Source organism: Hippocampus comes, unplaced genomic scaffold, assembly GCF_001891065.2.
Source record: "Hippocampus comes isolate QL1 unplaced genomic scaffold, H_comes_QL1_v1.1 scaffold291, whole genome shotgun sequence".
In the NCBI taxonomy this organism is placed as follows: Eukaryota; Metazoa; Chordata; class Actinopteri; order Syngnathiformes; family Syngnathidae; genus Hippocampus; species Hippocampus comes.
Window position 1 is genome coordinate 518899 of NW_017805740.1, and position 17967 is coordinate 536865.

General features: G+C 43.0%; 1 protein-coding gene across 1 annotated transcript in view; it reads left to right on the forward strand.

The window, feature by feature from the left end:
* Positions 1–17548, forward strand: part of gal3st2 (galactose-3-O-sulfotransferase 2) — a 41316-nt gene extending 23768 nt beyond the window's left edge. Inside the window, exons 2-4 of the mRNA XM_019883305.1 lie at positions 7868–7969; positions 13413–14085; positions 16544–17548. Coding sequence (XP_019738864.1) covers positions 7868–7969; positions 13413–14085; positions 16544–17491 — 1723 coding nt within the window. The 3' untranslated portion in view covers positions 17492–17548. The remainder of the gene's footprint in view (positions 1–7867; positions 7970–13412; positions 14086–16543) is intronic.
* The last annotated feature ends 419 nt before the right edge of the window (positions 17549–17967 follow it).

Genomic DNA, 17967 nt, shown 5'->3' on the forward strand with positions numbered 1-17967 from the left:
GCCGCCGCCATGTTTCAATGTTGTTGACAGATGACAGGGCAAACGACGCACGCGCTCAACGTGAATATAGCGAGAGTTTGCACCGATGTAAACCCTCTACACAAAAATGTAGAGGGTTGTTTGAAAAAAATGCCGACCGTAAAGTTTTCTTTTCGACGTAGAAATTCTCGGTCGGTCGGGTTACCGGAAACACACTACTTTTTTTTCTACGCCTTACGGGCCGCAGCTCGATTTCCTTCTTTAACTGCCAGAGTGATCGCTTTTAGTTTAAAAGCTGCATCATATGCTTTTCGTCTGGTATTCTCCATGTTGATCAGGGTTAGAAGAAAGACTGAAATAAGGAAGTTGTGAATACCGGTAATCATACAATTTCATTGGACACCTGTGTACTACTCATTCATTTTATTGGTCGACCGTTGCCAGGTAACACATTTTTCCCCCGTTACGGCAAAAAGAGCGGAAGTTGAGATTAGTCATACAATCTCATTGGACCTCAGTGAAAGACTCATTCATTTTATTGGTCCATGTTTTTCCGCGATGGAAAAATAATAATTAAAAAGCCGCTTCATATTACACGCTGCAGTGTTGAAAGTGTGGAAAAAAGTAGCGGCTTGTAATCTGGAATATACGGTACCTTTGTTTGCGTTTTGCAAATATTGATACATTCTTGCACTTTGCCAACCTTTCGTCTGCACTCCACCATAACAAGCCCCCTCATCAGAGAGCTTCTCTGGAGATTTCCTCCTACACATTATTTTTTCAGTGCTATGCTATGTACATACCAGGGGTGGCTAACCTGTGGCTCGTGAGCTGCATGCAGCTCTTTGGCTGGTTCAATGCGGCTCCCGGGCTTTCACATGACCAGCGTCAAAAACAGCTCGGCCGGTGGCGCTTCCATTCAAACAACGGTGCTAAGGAGAGCAGAATTTACAATGTCAGCCTAGCATCAATCCCGTTACTTGATTGACATACAGAGCAACCAGTCAGATGACAACTGAAACACCGCTCATGCGCAAACAACGACGCTAAGCACTAAACTAGCCAGCGGATTACCTCGAATTTTAAGGCAGGGGTGCGCAATACGTCCATTGCGAGGGGTATGATGAGGAATTGGGGTGGGGAGAGATTTGTATGTCTGTGTGTTTCGATTTCGTTCATGTGAGGGGCCGTTCCGGCTGTTGCTCATCATGGCGTGCATGCGTATGTGTGTGTATGCATTTGGGCGCCCGCGTATATACGTGCACATACATATGCTTGCACGTGCGCGATTGGGTTGATTGCAGGAGGTTGGTGGCTTCAAAAGTTGATCTTCAGTCAAAAAAGTTTGTACTGTACTATGTGGCAAGCCGACCCAAGCAGTAAGCAACAAAACCTGCCTAAGACTGAGGGGCCTATTTTCATTCCGGGCACAAGTCTCGCACCAAGTGCATTCTCATTGTGCACGAGTGGAGGTTTCTTTCCTTTTGTATTTTGCTTGACTTGGTACAGGTAGAATTGGGCGTAACTGGGCGTTAGTACCGTTGTGTGCCATTGCGGGATGGAACGAGCCTTTTCCCGGCCAATCGTGGCATTGTCCCTCATTTGCATTAAAATTAGGGCAGTACAGGGGGAGGACACCGTGCTTGACATTGCAGAAATAGAAATAGACTCGCTGGAGTCTGTGCGTGACATAGGCAGATAAACAGCAAGATCTCTTGTGGATGATGTGGTCGGCCGTTAGGTTTACATTTTGCCGTGAATTGTGTGCCAATGGGCTTTGCTTTCATTTTATCATTGATGTTTCTGACAACATGATGCAGACAAATCATTGAGTAGCAGTATGGTCAGATATACTGTACAGTACCTTATAAGAGAATTTTTCAAATGACATTCTTACAAATGAAATGTGCATGTTGCACTCCTCACAGATGTATTGTGACAACCGTGCCATACATGATGGCATTTTTTTGCCATAGAGACAGAAAATAATGTGAAAACACTGCAAAGTAATCAATGTATTCAAGTTATGTGGGCTGAGCATCATAAGATGGCCGCCAGTGGTATGACTTTTGCCGACACTGAGCATGCGGCATTGTTGGTCCCTTCAAAAGTCCATGGAGTACACACGGACAAACTCCCCTCTAACATCTGTTCTCCCAACTCCTCTAGCACTCACCCTTCCACACCTGTGAGTCGTGTGATGATTCATAAAAACCTTTTAAATTTAATTGCTCAACAAAAACAAGATGAATTGTTCCCAACAACAACATGTATAATGCATTTTGTGACAGTAGTAATGAACTGGACAAGCAACTCCCAGATTGTGTGTTCTTGTTTTTCATCTACACAGTTCTGACAAGTTTGTTGCCACTAGAAATGTTAAATAAGCCACACTTGATAATCCTTCAACCTTTAAAATTATTTTTCACAGGAGAAGATAACGAGAGAGAGAGAGAGAAAACGCTAATGCTCCAGGAAAAAAGTAATCAACAGTAAAAATAGAGCACAGAGACGGAAATAGACAAGTGTCAACATGACTTCAAAGTCAATATTTTTGCATTGTTCTGACGACTGGTAGTTTCAGTTAGCATTTGTCTGAATGCACTGCCTCATTACTTTTTCCACTTTCAAACCCAAGAACAACGAGGTGCAATTTCTCATACCTGGTTAGCCGTGGTCTCAAGGAGGCTGTATGCTAGTACAGTGGTCCCCAACCCCCAGGTCGCGGACCGGTACTGGTCCGTGGGTCATTTGCTCTCGGACCACACTTAAAGAATAAATAACTTACATTACTTCCATTTTATTCATTTCGGAATCTTGAAGAGGTTTTATTTTGAATAGGTTACCATTAAAATGAAAATCAGGAGCTAACAAAATGAGTAAAAAACTAACGTCTTTGGAAAGTTCCTTTGGGAAGGGGACAAGGCCCAGCCACGAGACAGAAGAGGAGCCTACGAATTTCAAGAAAAAGAAGGCTACATTTAATAGGCAGTATCAGGAGTCCTACTTAAAATACGGTTTTATATCAACGGGATTTTCCCATGCAACAAGCCCACTCTGCATAATATGCGGCGATGGTGAGTCGTATTTTTCATGCACTTTGTATTAGAGGTGTATCTTATTTTGAACATTACCATAGCGACCAGAAACTGTTACGGCCAGATAGGACTTCCCTCATGTCATGATTAATATTTATTATGATGTTAAGAAAATAGCACAATTTTCATGCAGGTCATATCATATTTTGTTGTTATACTGTATTTATCAGGTGTTAAAGGCCAGTCCCTGAAAATATTGTTTGATGTTAAACCGGTCCGTGGGGGGAAAAAAAGGTACGGGACCGCTGCGCTAGTACACGCTTGGTGGCTACGGAAACATGTCGCATTAACATTTTGGTATGGAAATAATACACACAACTCCAGCTCACAGTACAGGTTTCAGGATTCCCAATGTGTGAGGTTTGTCTGTTCTGCTTTTGAATGAGTTTGGGTCTTCTGATTTCCTCCTATGGCGGCACAATGATTGATGGTTAGCACATCGGCCTCACACTGCAGAGGTGCAGCGTTGAGCGAGCTTTCCTGTGTGGAGTTTGCATGTTCTCCCCCTGCTTGTGTGGGTTTTCTCTGGTTACTCCGGTTTCTTCCCACATTCCAAAAACATACATGGCATGTTAATGGACTACTCTAAATTGTCCCTCGATGTGACTGTGAGTGTGAATGGGTGTTAATATATTTGTGCCCTGCAATTGGCTGGCAACCAGTTCAGGGTGTACCCCGCTTATTGCACGAAGACAGCTGGCATAGGCTCCAGCATACCCATGACCCTTGTGACGATAAGCGGATTGGAAAATGGATGAATGCATTTCCTCCTAAAGTCCAAAAACACGTACCCCATGTTATGTCGGTTGATTTTTGTAAAGTTGATTGTCAGTCCTACAAAAATAAAACTGCCACAGATTAATGATGGATCACCCTACCTCTTAGCTTCTGGATCAAAATTTGATCCATAATGGGACTCTTCAGTTAGTCTTGATCAAGACCATATGAAGTACAGTGAAACTCCTCTAGAACGAAACCTATATGGGCGAAAATACTCCCTAATGTGAAAAAAATCTTCATGCATTAACACCATTCCCATTCTCCTGCACCCCATACGACGAAAAAAACCCTGTTGCGTTATACGAAATCATTTTCTCTGCTGCTGCCTCGCGAATACATTCACTACAGCGAAGTCTAATCCAACAGCGACCTCTACTGCTTCGTTCGGAAACGGTAACAGCAACCACCACACTGGTTTACATAGTGAACAATGTTTATTTCGGTCACAGCTACGAGTTTCCTGAACGCAACATACTCTTAGCTGCTCTGCCATTGGCTTACCGAGCATCCGTTTAGCTGCTCAGAGTAAATTGCTTGTGGCTCGACGGACAGTCAAATAAACGAACGTTTCCTGGAATGCTTTACTTGTTATCATGCTAAAAACGTCACGCTAAATGGAGCGCTAATTAGAGAGAAGGCGAGTGCCATCGCACTAACTATGGCCATCGAGGACTACGAAGCGTCCCGTGGCTGGCTTTAAAAATTCATTGCATGACATCAGCTGAGCAACGCTGTCTTGGGTGGCGATCGAGGGGAGGTCGAGTTAGAGGCAGTGAGATGGTGGAAAGAAAAGCCACCTGGTCCAGGAAGTATTTGTTATTGTTAGATTCAGACGCAGCATGAACGTTGCATTGCTAAAATGGCTACAAAACGGACCTTTGGATGTCAAGCAGCTAAGACAAGAAGAGCTCTGATGCTGGAAGAGAGGGTAAAAGTGATCAAAATGAAAGACGGAGGAAGCAAAATAAAAGACATGATCCAAGAAATTGATGTAAGTGAAAGTGAATGCTGATCGTGAATTTCGCAATTTCTTTCCCTTTTTTTTCTTTCTACACTGACAATATGAAGTGTCAAATAAGTGTGTGCTCATACTTATGCACTATTGGAATAAAACTAGAGTACACATACGTTTGTGTGTGCGTGTTCACATACGTGTGTTTGTGTGCGCGCGCGTGCGTGCGTGTGCGTGTGCTTATATCTGAGATCAAATTTGCTACAGTGAAAATCCCCCTGTTGTGAAAAATTTCTTGCTGCAAACATGATTTTGTTGTAGAGGAGTTTCACTGTGAAGTGCGTGTGTGTGTGTGTGTGTGTGTGTGTGTGTGTGTGTGTCAATGACTGCAGCAGTAGCTGCAGCTGTTGAGTGTTTCCAGGACAGCGGGGCCCATTATGTCGATCGCGATCAACCAGTAGATCAAGGACTGGTCCCAAGTCGATCCGAGGGGTGTCGAGGGAAAAAAAAAAACAAAGAAACATTTGGGTGTCTGTACACGTTAGTAATATATTTTTTTGTGTTAATACACACTGCACTCTAATCAGTCTATCAGTCTCACTTTCACAAAAAACTATTAAAAAATAAAATAAAACATGTCATCTTTAACCTACGGCGACATGTGACTGCGTCACCGGAAATTGTTAGCGCTCAGCAATCTGCAGTGCAGCTTGTGATCAAAGTTGTTGCGCTCTATCTTTTATTGTTGTCATTATTCTCATTCAGAGTTTGTTTTGTACAGTTCACCGAAGGGATGGGCAAAGAATGGGAATCTGGAGGGCCGAGAGAAGCATTTTAAAACGATACGCGTAAGCTACGATCGTTAACAGGCTGCCTAAGTGCGTCGCATGCCTCAGTGTCAGGCTATTGCTCATCATGGCATGCGTGTGGACGTTCGTGCGTGCGTATGCGCGCATGTGCAGTAACCGGTCGATCGTGGCACGTTGGTTGATCGAAAAGTAGATCTTCGGTCAAAAAAGTTTGGGCACCCCTTGACAGGTTGTGGTCTGATCGCAGACCGAATGGAGTGTGGAGCCCACAAACGCAGACTCAGATAAATGGCGATGACAAAAAGGTTTATTAAGGACAAGCGAGGGACCGACAAAGTATTCAACAAAAGGTGCTGGCAAAACAGGGAGTCAGAGAAATCGAACAACAACACAAAGCGATTGCCAATTACAAGGATAGAATGATTTTCAAGAACATGATAAAACAAAGAGGTTAGTACAATAAACGAAACCAAGTACGATACCAAGACTAAAAAAATACTCACAAACCCGAACGACTATGACGAGGAGGGCAACTAGAAGCATGAACGAGACATAACAAAGCACATGGGCAAAGTGGTGATCAAGAGCAATAGTCCGACGAAGGAAACAGGTGGTCGGTGTCTTAAGTAGGCAGAACAGATTGCCTTGATCCAGCACAGGTGCGCCGCTGGAAGGTGACGCCCCACACTCCAGCTGGTGCTGAAACACTCAAGGAACAAAACAAAGACAAAGCAAACCATGACACCCCTGCTGTAGAGGATATTCAGTTTACTTCAACAGCAGTCAAACATTGCTGCAGAAAGACGTGATCTGACACGCTTTCTGCCTGCACCCAGTATTAAACAAACCCCCAAAATAAAATCTCCGTTGTGTCGACAGGAATAGTGTTAGTCCTCACACAAATGCCTTCACGGCCGTATTATGTGTGGAGTGCATTCTAAATGTCATATGCAAATATTTGACATCCTGAATTTTTATCTCTTTGGTAGATAAAGCCACTTGGGACCAAAAGATTAGGCCACCTTGGACCCAAAAAAAAATAATAATCTTAATTGTGTCACATGCGCCATGATAAAACCAGTCTAAAAGTAGTCAAGGATCCAAATAATACAAAATAAAATAAAACACAATAAAAGATAAACAAAGATTCTGTTGCAATTGTCACGCTTACCCAGTAAATAAGTGGAATGCATCAGCAAGTGCATCCGGTGTCAAAACTATGGCAAATACATAATCACTGGGGTGACACTACCTGTGTGGATAGGGACAAACAAATAAATGAATGCATAACCATTTTTTTCCCAGCCCGACTCTGACCATTTTCTAGTGATGTGCTTGGTGGGGAAGTGATGATCCAGCGCCCTGTTTTGGTTCATTTCTGGTATCCTGTTAAATTTGATGTACTCCATCACAACCAAAAAAGTACTTCTGGCTTGAAGGCAACTGTATTTTGATAAAAAATTAGTCTCGTTTTTTAAACTCAATTTTCTCACCAAATCTACTCATTTCTTTAAAAATCAGGCATGATTGTTCCTGTCTTAAACACTGAAGTATCCATCTTCTTTACTTGCAGACATCACATTCCTTCATAAATTGCCGAATCCAGTGCAAAATATAATGAGTTTGATAGCAGCCCTCCAGCAGCTGAGACAAATTATTCAAATCAGAGACAAGCAGTACTAGTGCAATGTGCAAATTGCAGTGTGACTGGCCAATTTTTGCAGGGATTGTAGAGCATTGAAAAAAAACAGCGTTTGTATATGGAACATCTATGGATAACAAGCGTGATTTCACTTGTTGTCATACAAGTGTTCCCTGAGTTTGGCCAGACCTGTAAGTCTCAATGGCTGTGGGGTGGGGGATTGGTTTGGAGCCAAAGCCGCACTATTTGCATTAAAGACAGCTACATGGATCGCTACACTACCAATGCCGCTAATGGTAGGAATGGATGCATACTGACTTAAAAAACTTGAATAAAAAGAAATTCTATTTCTCTGTGCTTATTTTTTAGGACCAACAATAAACTTATCTTTCAACATAGAGTGTGTTGATGCAATTTTTTAAATATATATTTAATTCGTTTGATGTTGAATATAATAAAGCCTGTTGCATAGCAAAACAAGCAGATCTTGACATAAAAACTATCTTAGAGGGAAGCGTGTTGATGTCGGAAAAAAAATGCTTGTATTTGACAGCCAACTGATGAAGTAAAAATGCAAGAATAAACTCTGATTTTGTGTTCTCTGCAGGTGCGTGCAGAGAAAATTGTGCAAAAAGCATCACCTTTTGTGGCTATTGCTCATCCTGTTTGTGGTCTTCATTGCCATTCAGTTGGTAGCCCGGCAAGCCAGGTGAGGTTAATTTACTGGTCTGGATTGAATGCTAAAAAAGTGAAATCTGTTTATAATGTGTAAGAATGGTTTAAATGCAATCAGAATGTTGATTGGAGGGATGCGATATAATTTGACCTCAGCCACTTCTGGCCAGATTGTCAAAGACAAACAGATGGCACATTTTGCATCCATATATTGAGCTCACTCATCGTCTGAGTCTGAGTGTTGACAGCAGAGTACCATCCTTCTGCCATGATGTGCAGTTTCCCTATTCTAATTGTGCTACCAGTGTCTTCTGAATTTTGCGATGAATCAGGAAACTGCCAACTCCAAACAACAGATTGCCTGTTATCAAAACTCCGATCATTTATATGTTTTCAAAAAGAAAGAAGAGACAAACTAATCCTCCACAGAACGATATCCGACGTGCATCTGGCTGCAAAATATTCCGTCAGGACAAGCAGGCTCATCTCTACCCAAGCTTCTCGTTGTGAAAATTTGATACACTATACTGTATTGCATTGAGAGACGGGTGGCGCGGTGAGAGACTGGTTAGCACGTCCACCTCAAAGTGCAGAGATTGTTCGTTCAAATTTGGCCCCGGCCTCCATGTTCGCATGTTTGCATGTTCGGCATGGGTTTCCTCCCACATCCCAGAAACATACATTGTAAGTTAAATGAACGTTCTAAATTGTCCCAAGGTGTGATTGTGAGCGCTAATGGTAGTTCATCGATGTGTGCCATGTGATTGGCTGGCAACAAGTTCAGAGTGTGCCCCTCCTACTGCCTCAATACATCTGGGATTGGCTGCAGTACGCCAGCAACCTTTGTGAGGATAACCGGATCAGATAATGGATGGATGTAAGAATGCAGTGAGAGGCCAGCTGATGAAATTCCATGATTTTTTAAAATTTTCAGATCAAATGCAGTGGCAGGCACAGGATGATAGCTTAGACCAGGGGTGCCCAACCTTTTTGACCTAAGATCTACTTTTCAAGCAGCCAAATACCTGCAGTCGACCATCCCGGGAAAGGTGTGGATGCGCGTTCGTCCACTATTGGTCGATGGCTCAACATGTGAGGTTTTATTAATATGCAAAGAAAGACTTACATTTTTTCCATTCATCCATCCATCCATCCATCCATCTTCTGATCTGCTTATCCTCACGAAAGGAGCCTATCACAGCTGTCTTTAGGCAGTAGGCAGGGCACCGAACTGGATTCCAACCAATCGCAGGGCACACATAGACGAACATCCATTCGTGCTCACAATCACGCCGAGGGACAATTTCGATGGTTCCATTAACCTGACATGCATGTTTTTGGAATGTGGGAGGAAACTGGAGTACCCAGAGAAAACCCACACAGGCACAGGGAGAACATGCAAACTCGACACAAGAAGGCCAGATCCGGAAACAAACCCTGCACCTCTGCATTGAGAGGCAGACGTCCTTACCAGTCAAATACCGTGCCATCCCAAATTTATTTATTTATTTATATTTATTTTAACTAATACGCCCCTTCTAGGGCAGCACGCTGGAATACTGGTGAGCACGTCCGCCTCACAATGCAGAGGTCATGTGTTCGATATCCTGCTCTGGCCTTCTCGTGTGGAGTTTGCATGTTCGCCCCATACCTATATACCCAGCCGAGTACTCTGATTTCTTCCCATATTCCAAATAACAAAAGGCATGGTAGGTTAATTGATCACTCTATAAGTCTATATTGTCTCTTGGTGTTATTGTGAATGTGAATGGTTGTTTGTCTATCAGTGTGCCCTACGATTGGCTAGCAACCAGTTAAGAGTGTACTCTGCCTACTGCCTGAAGACGGCTGGGATAGGCTCCAGCACGTCCGTGACCCTCACGAGGATAACAGGATCAGATAATGGATGGATGGATATGCCCTCCATGAGCTGTCGTCTTGGTGGTGGAGAGGTTTGTGTGTCCCTATGATCCTAGAAGCTAAGTTATTTATGCTCCTGACAGGGTCACTCATGCCAAACAGGTCCTTGGTGAGGGAGCAGACTAAGGACAGCTCAGAGCCTCTTTTTGACGAATAAAAACAATGGATTCCCTTTTCCCTTGCCCAGATGCGGGTCACCAGGGCATCCCTCTGGAGCAAGGCCTGGAGGTGGGGCTCGGAAGTGAGTGACGGGTGGCCGGGCCTCCAGCCATTGGGCCTGGTCGAGGTCAGCCTGAAAGGAAAATGTGGGTCCCACTTCCTATGCCAAAGGTGTCAGATGCACAGAGTGCTCGGATACAGAGTGTGGCTCGAGGGGCGCTGAATGTCACCTCTCTGACAGGGAAAAAGCCCAAGCTAGTGTGTGAGGCAGAGATGTTCCGACTAGATATAGTTGGACTCACCTCCAGACACAGGGCTGTGGTATCAGTCCTCTCGAGAGGGCTTGGACTTTTCCTCCACTTTGGAGTTGCCCAATGTGAGAGAAGCCGAGCAGGTGTGGGTATACCTCAGGCTTGGTACCTGTACATTGGAGTTCACCCCACTGGACGAGAGGGTAGTCTTCCTCTGCCTTTGGGTGGGAGGACAGGGCCTGACTGTTTGTGTTTATACACCAAACAGTAGTTCAGGGTAATGCGGAGCGATATGGGAAAAATCTTCTATCTGTTACTATGCAGTCCATTTTATCACAGTAACTGTGTGTGTGTGTGTGTGTGTGTGTGTGTGTGTGTGTGTGTGTGTGTGTGCGCGCGTGCGCGTTTATTTATACATACAGTGGTACCTTTACTTACGTCTCTTCACACAAAATTTTCAAGTTACGAAATGCCTCAACAGGAAAATATTGCCTCTTGTTACGCAACAAATTTCAAGATACAAAAGATAAAAATACAGTATTGGCTGCTACTCGCAGCTCCGAGTTTCCTGAATGCAACATACTTATAGCTGCTCTGCCATTGGCTATTACCTAGCATCTTCCTGGCATCCCATTGGCTAAGAGGGACTTCTGCCATATGTGTCTATGTGTGGAGATAGATAAATAGATACATACAGGTATGTGTCTATGCAGTGTCCCCGGGCCATGAGGCATTCCGATGAATGTACTTGTATCAGTTCTTTACAAAGCCACAGGCAAAAAACACTTCAGAGAGAGAACATGAACGAAAGAGGGCAAAAAACAATGAGAGTTTGTTAAATGACCATAATTTTTATTCTTTACTCTATGAACAACTCAAATTTATTGTGCAATCATCTAATTGTAACATGTATTTGTTACATATTTTGATGAATTTCTTTGCTTTAGCAAACTTTTATGTCTGAATTTTGGAGGGGGGGGGGTCTTGGAACAGATTAAGGCATTTACATGGAAAACGCGTCTCTACTTACAAAATTATCTTGCTAAGAAATTTCTTCCAGACCCAATTAATTTCGTAAGTAGAGGTTCCACTGTATACAGTATATATAGTTCAGAGTACCCACTCTTTTTGGAGTCATTGGAAGTAGTGCTGGAGAGTGCTCCTAGGTGACTTCACTGTTCACCTGGTCAATGACAGTGAGACCTGTAAGGGTGTGATTGGGAGGGTTGTCCACCCCCCCCCCCCGATCAGTACCCAAGAGGTTTTCTGTTATTGAACTTCTGTGCTGATGATGGATTGTCCATAACAAAAACCATGTTTAAACCTAAGGTCCGTCCCCATTTTGTATGTGCACTTGGCACCAGGACAACTTCGGCCGCAGTTTGATGATGTACTTTTATCATCCGATTTGTGGCCGAATTTTTTGGACACTTAAGTGAAGAGGGGGGCGGAGCTGTCAATTGATCACCAAGGTCGCCGTCTGCCTTGGCAGACTCAAACGTATTCTGAGGGTCTGCTGGGAACACCTGGGAACACCTAGAATCTTTCCATCCATTCATCCATTTTCCGATCCGCTGATCCTCACAAGGGTCCCGGGTGGGGGAGGGGGGGTGCTGGAGCCTATCCCAGCTGTCTTCGGGCAGTATTTGGGGGACCTCCTGAACTGGTTGCCAGCCAATCGCAGGTCACACAGAGATGAACAACCATCCGTGCTCACACACACACCTAGGACAATTTTGAGTGTTCAATCAACCTGCCATGCAAGTTTTTGGGAGGAAACCGGACTACCTGGAGAAAATCCACGCAGGCCCGGGGAGATCATGCAAACTCCACACAGGGAGACCGGAGCTGGAATTTAACCCAGTACCTCTGCACTGTGAGGTCAATGCGCTAACCACTGGACCACCGGGCTGCCCCTAGAGTCTTTCAAGCTACCAATTTTTGGATTTAATGGAGCGGAGATTGTTGTTGTGATGAGCATTAGCCGACCTAGCCAGGCCGGCTAACACACTATAGTCCACAGACCAGCTGTTTTAACTCCTGAAAGTCCAAAAAAATTTAATTTAACAGTTTAAACTGGCTTACCTTAACGATTGTGGTCAAGGGTAGAAGCCAATCCAAGTCACTCGTGAATTCCTATTCCAATGAATGCTCATCGTTATTGTCGTCTTCTTCTTCTTCTTGGTTCAGTGGCGAATTACAACTCTTTGTTATATATCGCCACCCACTGTACAGAAAACAAAAAGCATTTCCATATATTGTCAATGGAAGCAACCCTGCTTGTATTCAGTGCCACGAACAGACACATAAGACAGGTGGGGCGTGTTTCTGTCAGTCATCAGCAAAACAGGTGCCCGTCAGTGACGCACTGAGAGGTCCGTCAGTACTTGAGCTGGTTTTTGATGATTACACTGAGGGTTGATAACTCACTTCCATCAGTCCTTAGTCCGTCCTTTTTTTTTTAAGTTGTTCATCATTTGTTAAATATCAGCAAAACGCATTTGTCATTGACAGACTGACAGACCTTCCATAAGCACTGCCAGAATGCCCACGTCTGGTTCTTATGATGTCTCTTCATTTATTTCTATATACCTCTTAGGTTCGCTACCATTGTTTTTGACTTGATGATTTTTAGTTTTTTTTTTTTGTTTTTTGTTTTTTTTTTTTTTGAGAGGCATTGGTTATTCATTTCGTAAGCCAAAGGCCTTTTGTGTTCTTGTTTTCCGTGTGATATTTTCTCACTGGACAGTTTTGTAATAAAAATGGCTTGATCTTTTTGATGATAAAATATTAATAGTTGAACAAACATGCCATTTTTGGGCTCTCCTGAAAAGTCATGATTTTGGAACTACGAAGAATCCACTCGATGCCACCGAAGTCTGTTTATCTATGACGAGAGCAGCGCAAGCCAGAACCATGTGACCAGTCTCTGTCTGTGATAGCATCACAGTGCCGTTTACTGGGGTTGTAGCGAATTGTGCTTAATTGCGACCAAATCTGTACAATTTCATGGACTGAGAGCTACTTTAGAAGGGATGTTTTGATTTGTTGAATTTGGAATAAGCTCTGTATATCCGGATTGCATTTACAATTTTCAACATTTCTGAAATGTTTGACACCACTCTTATTACATGTGATTTATTTCAGGTATGATGAGGTCCCAAACGTGAAATACCCTACTGAGAGTGAGCACATGTTCCCGCCTCTGCGAAATGCCTGGCCGGGCCTCCATACTCAATCAACACTGCCAGAAATGCAGGATATGATATCAGCACCGACAGAAAGAAATGCAAACCATCTTTATCAGAATATGCAAAACGGAAACCCAGAAACTGATCTCAAGCCAAAATATATGGATACAACCATCTCCCATTCCACAGGCTCTCAGACCAAGGGTCTTATACCCGGATCATCTTTTCCGTTGGATCATCTAAACAAACTGAAAAGTCGACTTCTTGAATTTTTGGCTCGAGAGAGTGACGGAAAGAGTTTGCTAGCTGGCAAATATAGTAACCACTCCAACGCCCACTGTCCATCAAATGGAGTCCAAGAAAAGACAACTGTTTACACAGAAAGGAAGTGTCTGCCAAAGTCACACATTGTATTCCTCAAGACGCACAAGACGGCAAGCAGCACAATTCTAAACATCCTTTACCGCTATGGGGAAAGTAGAAACTTGACCTTCGCACTTCCCCTAAACAAACAAAAACAGCTCTTTTACCCTTACTTCTTTGCTTCACATTTTGTGGAAGGTGTCAGCAGCAGAAACGTCAAGGAGTTTCACATCATGTGCAATCATATGAGGTTTAGAAAAGCTGAGGTGAGTGCGCATTCACAAATTTCAGTCCAAAATTATTCATACCTTGACCAAAGATTGAATACAGTGATATTTGTTGAATGGGTTTCAGCTGAAAAGATAAGAAAGCAGGATAAAAGCATAGATGCTAAGAGTTTAGATCAAGGGTGCCCAACCTTTTTTGACCAAAGCTCTACTTTTCGATCAACCAATCTCCCGCGATCAACCCATTACTGCACACGCGCGCATATGCACGGACTTACACACACATGCCCTGATGAGCAATAGCCATAACGGTTCCTAACCTGAATGAGACAGAAAAATAAAGTAGATCCAAGAGTTTGGGAGTTTGTGAGAAGGAAATCACAGCGTGGAAATCTTCGTCGAGACCTAACACGGATGGATGGGATGCACTTTTGCAGCCTGTTAATTATCGTAGCTCACACATACTGTTTGAAAATGCTTTTCCCGGCACTCCAGATTCCCATTCTTTGCCTGTGCCTCTGTGAATTGTACATGAAACAAATGAATGAGAACAACAATAACAATGAAAGATATAGCGCAATAGCTCTGAGCGCAAGCTGCAATTCCAGACTACTGACTGTGAACAACTTCGGTGACGCATCACCATAGGTTATAGGTGACCCGCTTTTTGATTTTATTTTATTTTTCAAATACTTTTTGGGAAAGTGAGACTGATAGGATGCTTCGGGTGCAGTGTGCACTAACACAAATATATACCATATTAATGACATGCACACAGACGCACAAATATTTTGGGGTGGTTCCCCCGCCCCCTCCACTGTACACCCTTCGCAATCGACTTGGGACTAGTCCGCAAGCTACCGGTCAATCGTGAGTGACGTATTGGGCACTCCTGGTTTAGATGCTATCGAGTTTTGGGGTTTGTTTTATGCTACAAGTTCCTGCATGTTCAAACAAAATCTTACATCAAATGTTATGAAGGAATAGTTAAATTCAAAATTCTAGATTAGTTCAGAAAATGCAAGGACAATACAATACAATACAATACAATACAATACACGACGATTTATATAGCACTTTCACACCAGCTGCAGCTGTAACAAAGCACTTTACAAAACAGTTAACATAAAATAAAATAAACACAACACAGTCGTGCAATCTTAACCACTTTTCCCTCATACGCTTTGTTGTTTGAAGCAGTTCTAGATGAAAGAGGAGAGAATGAAAGTGTCTTTTCGCGAGTGGATCGTCATGCTTAAAATGTGCATACATCTGCTACAAGCTAAATTTGAAAGTAAACAAGAAGCTGTCGAGTCCATTGATGAAAAAAGAGATTGGTTCACTTTTCCTGTCCCATGTAAATCCGTTTCAATTCCAAGCGGTGACTCTCCGTTCCAAATACGCATCCGCGCTCCTCTCTCCTTATCCTCGGCTCCACACAAGCCATCTATCCAGCCGCACCAACACAGACTGTCCAACAGTGCTGACATCTCCGCTGAGCAAAACGGGGCTGTGAAAAATTGCACCCATTACAGTTCCAAAACACACAAGCGCCCCGGGGCTTTCCAGCACCGACCTATAAGACCTGAAAGACCTATAAGACCTATTGGAACCTGTTTAAGGACCTACATATAAAAGGACCTATAAGAATAGTGCAAAAGTTGTGCTTCCATAAAACTGTCTGACAAGATCAAATATAGAGCTGATTTACAAAAATGCACAAAAAGAGAATTGGCAGTATTTCTTAAGAAGATATCCGTCACAACTTTCATGTTTTTCCAGATACCTCACTCACAACATATTTACAACAGTAGGCCTAAATGTTGACGTAAATGTATTAGGTGCACGTTGATCGTTGGATAACTAATAGATTAATTTGCATGTTGAAGTGGCATCCTGCTGACATAGAGGGGATATACTTAGTGAAAAGTCCATCCACCTGCCCCACCAATATGAAAATATTTTGGATTATGTATAACGGATGCCATCTTGTAAAGGCCCACTTTAACTTCATTTTAGCGGTTAGTGCACTGCGCTTCCGAGCCGACAGTACAGGTTCGATCCCCACATTGAGTGGTCACCACAAGAGTAAAAATGGCACCAGTTACATATGTCCGCCACCCATAATAAAATGAAATCCCAATGAGAATGCGCTTATGTTCGAAAACTAATGTTCCCAACCTCTTACCCATTCAACTGCACCCCTCCCACCCGTTGAACCCTCAAAAATTAGGGGGCATCTAAACCGTCCATTCTCCCCTGGCAACTACTGTGCTTTTCACGCACGTGTTGTGTGCTGATTTTCTGAGACACATTTTGACCTGTTAAAAAGAAGACAACACACATCTCTTCAATCATCTAATGCAAGACCTCTATTGTTTTCCCCGTAACTTTCAAAGGATGTTTTCCCTGAAGATTGTGTGAACTCCATTTGGAGCCTTAAAAACATGACAATGATAGGTTATGTCCCACTGAAAAATGTATTTTCATGTCCCAGGTGGCAAAGGTGATGCCTGCGGATGCATTCTACTTCTCCATCATAAGGAATCCAGTGGCTATGATGGAGTCCGTCTTCATTTACTACAAAAGCATTCCCGCCTTCCAAAAGACTCAAAGCCTGGATGACTTCCTCGACAATAGAGCCCCAAACTACATCTCATCAGCCATCAACAACCAATATGCTCACAATATTTTGGCCTTTGACTTTGGCTTCGACAACAATGTTACCGCAGATTCTGAAGACCTTGTGGAAAGAACGAACAGGTCTATTGCTGCCATTGAACGGGACTTCCAGCTCATTCTTATTTTGGAATACTTTGAAGAGTCTATGATCTTGCTCAAACACAGCCTTTGCTGGACCCTGGAGGACGTGGTATCCTTTAAGATGAACAGCCGCAGTGAACGCACGCGTTGCCCACCTTTACCTTCAACTGCAGAAAAAATCAAGAGGTGGAATGCTCTTGACTGGAGAATCTACATGCATTTCAACAAGTCTTTTTGGCAAAAAGTGGAAACTCTTATTGGACGAGAGCAGATAGAAGTTGAAGTTGCTGAGCTGAAGAGATTACAGGCTAAATTAGCGAAGATCTGTCTCAAGGATGGCGGGCCTGTTGACCCGCTCCAGGTAAAAGAAGTGAGACTAAAGCCATTCCAGTATGGAGCGGCGGTCATCCAGGGCTACAACCTCAATCCGCATATTGAAGCTGCACAAACCAAAATGAAATGTGAGAGGCTAATAACACCAGAGATGCAATACACAGATAGTCTCTACAACCAGCAGTTCCCCGAGTTAGCGGCTAAGCAACGAAGAGCAAGGGCTGCCATACAAAGTCAGCGCTCGGAAAGAAGAGAATTGGCAGGTAGACCCTTGAAAAGGAAAGCTCAAGACAGGCACACAACTTATCTACGCGTCAAGAACCTGAAGGTCGACAAAACAACCCGCTGATCACACACTGTAATATATTGTGTGACTATCTGGGATGGACTGAGGAATGCACTTAAACATGACAATCACATTTCAGTCAACCATAACCTCCTTATATGACAAGCATTTCCCAGTAATTAAGATCACCAGAAAGTACAAAAACCAAAGTAAGCTATGGATAACAAAAGGCATAGAAAATGCATGTAAAAAGAAATCATTTTTAAAATCCAGAACCAAAGGAGCTGAAACAAAATAAAAGACTTATTAAAACAAATCAGTAAATATGATAAGAACCAGCAAGAGAGACCATTTTCATGCATTATTAGAGCAAAATAAAAGCAACATCCAAGAAATATGGAAAATCTTAAATCATGTAATTAGAAATAGCTCTAATAAAGTAGATTATCCGGAGTACTTTATGAAAGATAAAAATACCATTATTGAGGAAACTGCAGAAATAGCAAAGGAATTTAATGAATATTTTGTTAATATCGGCA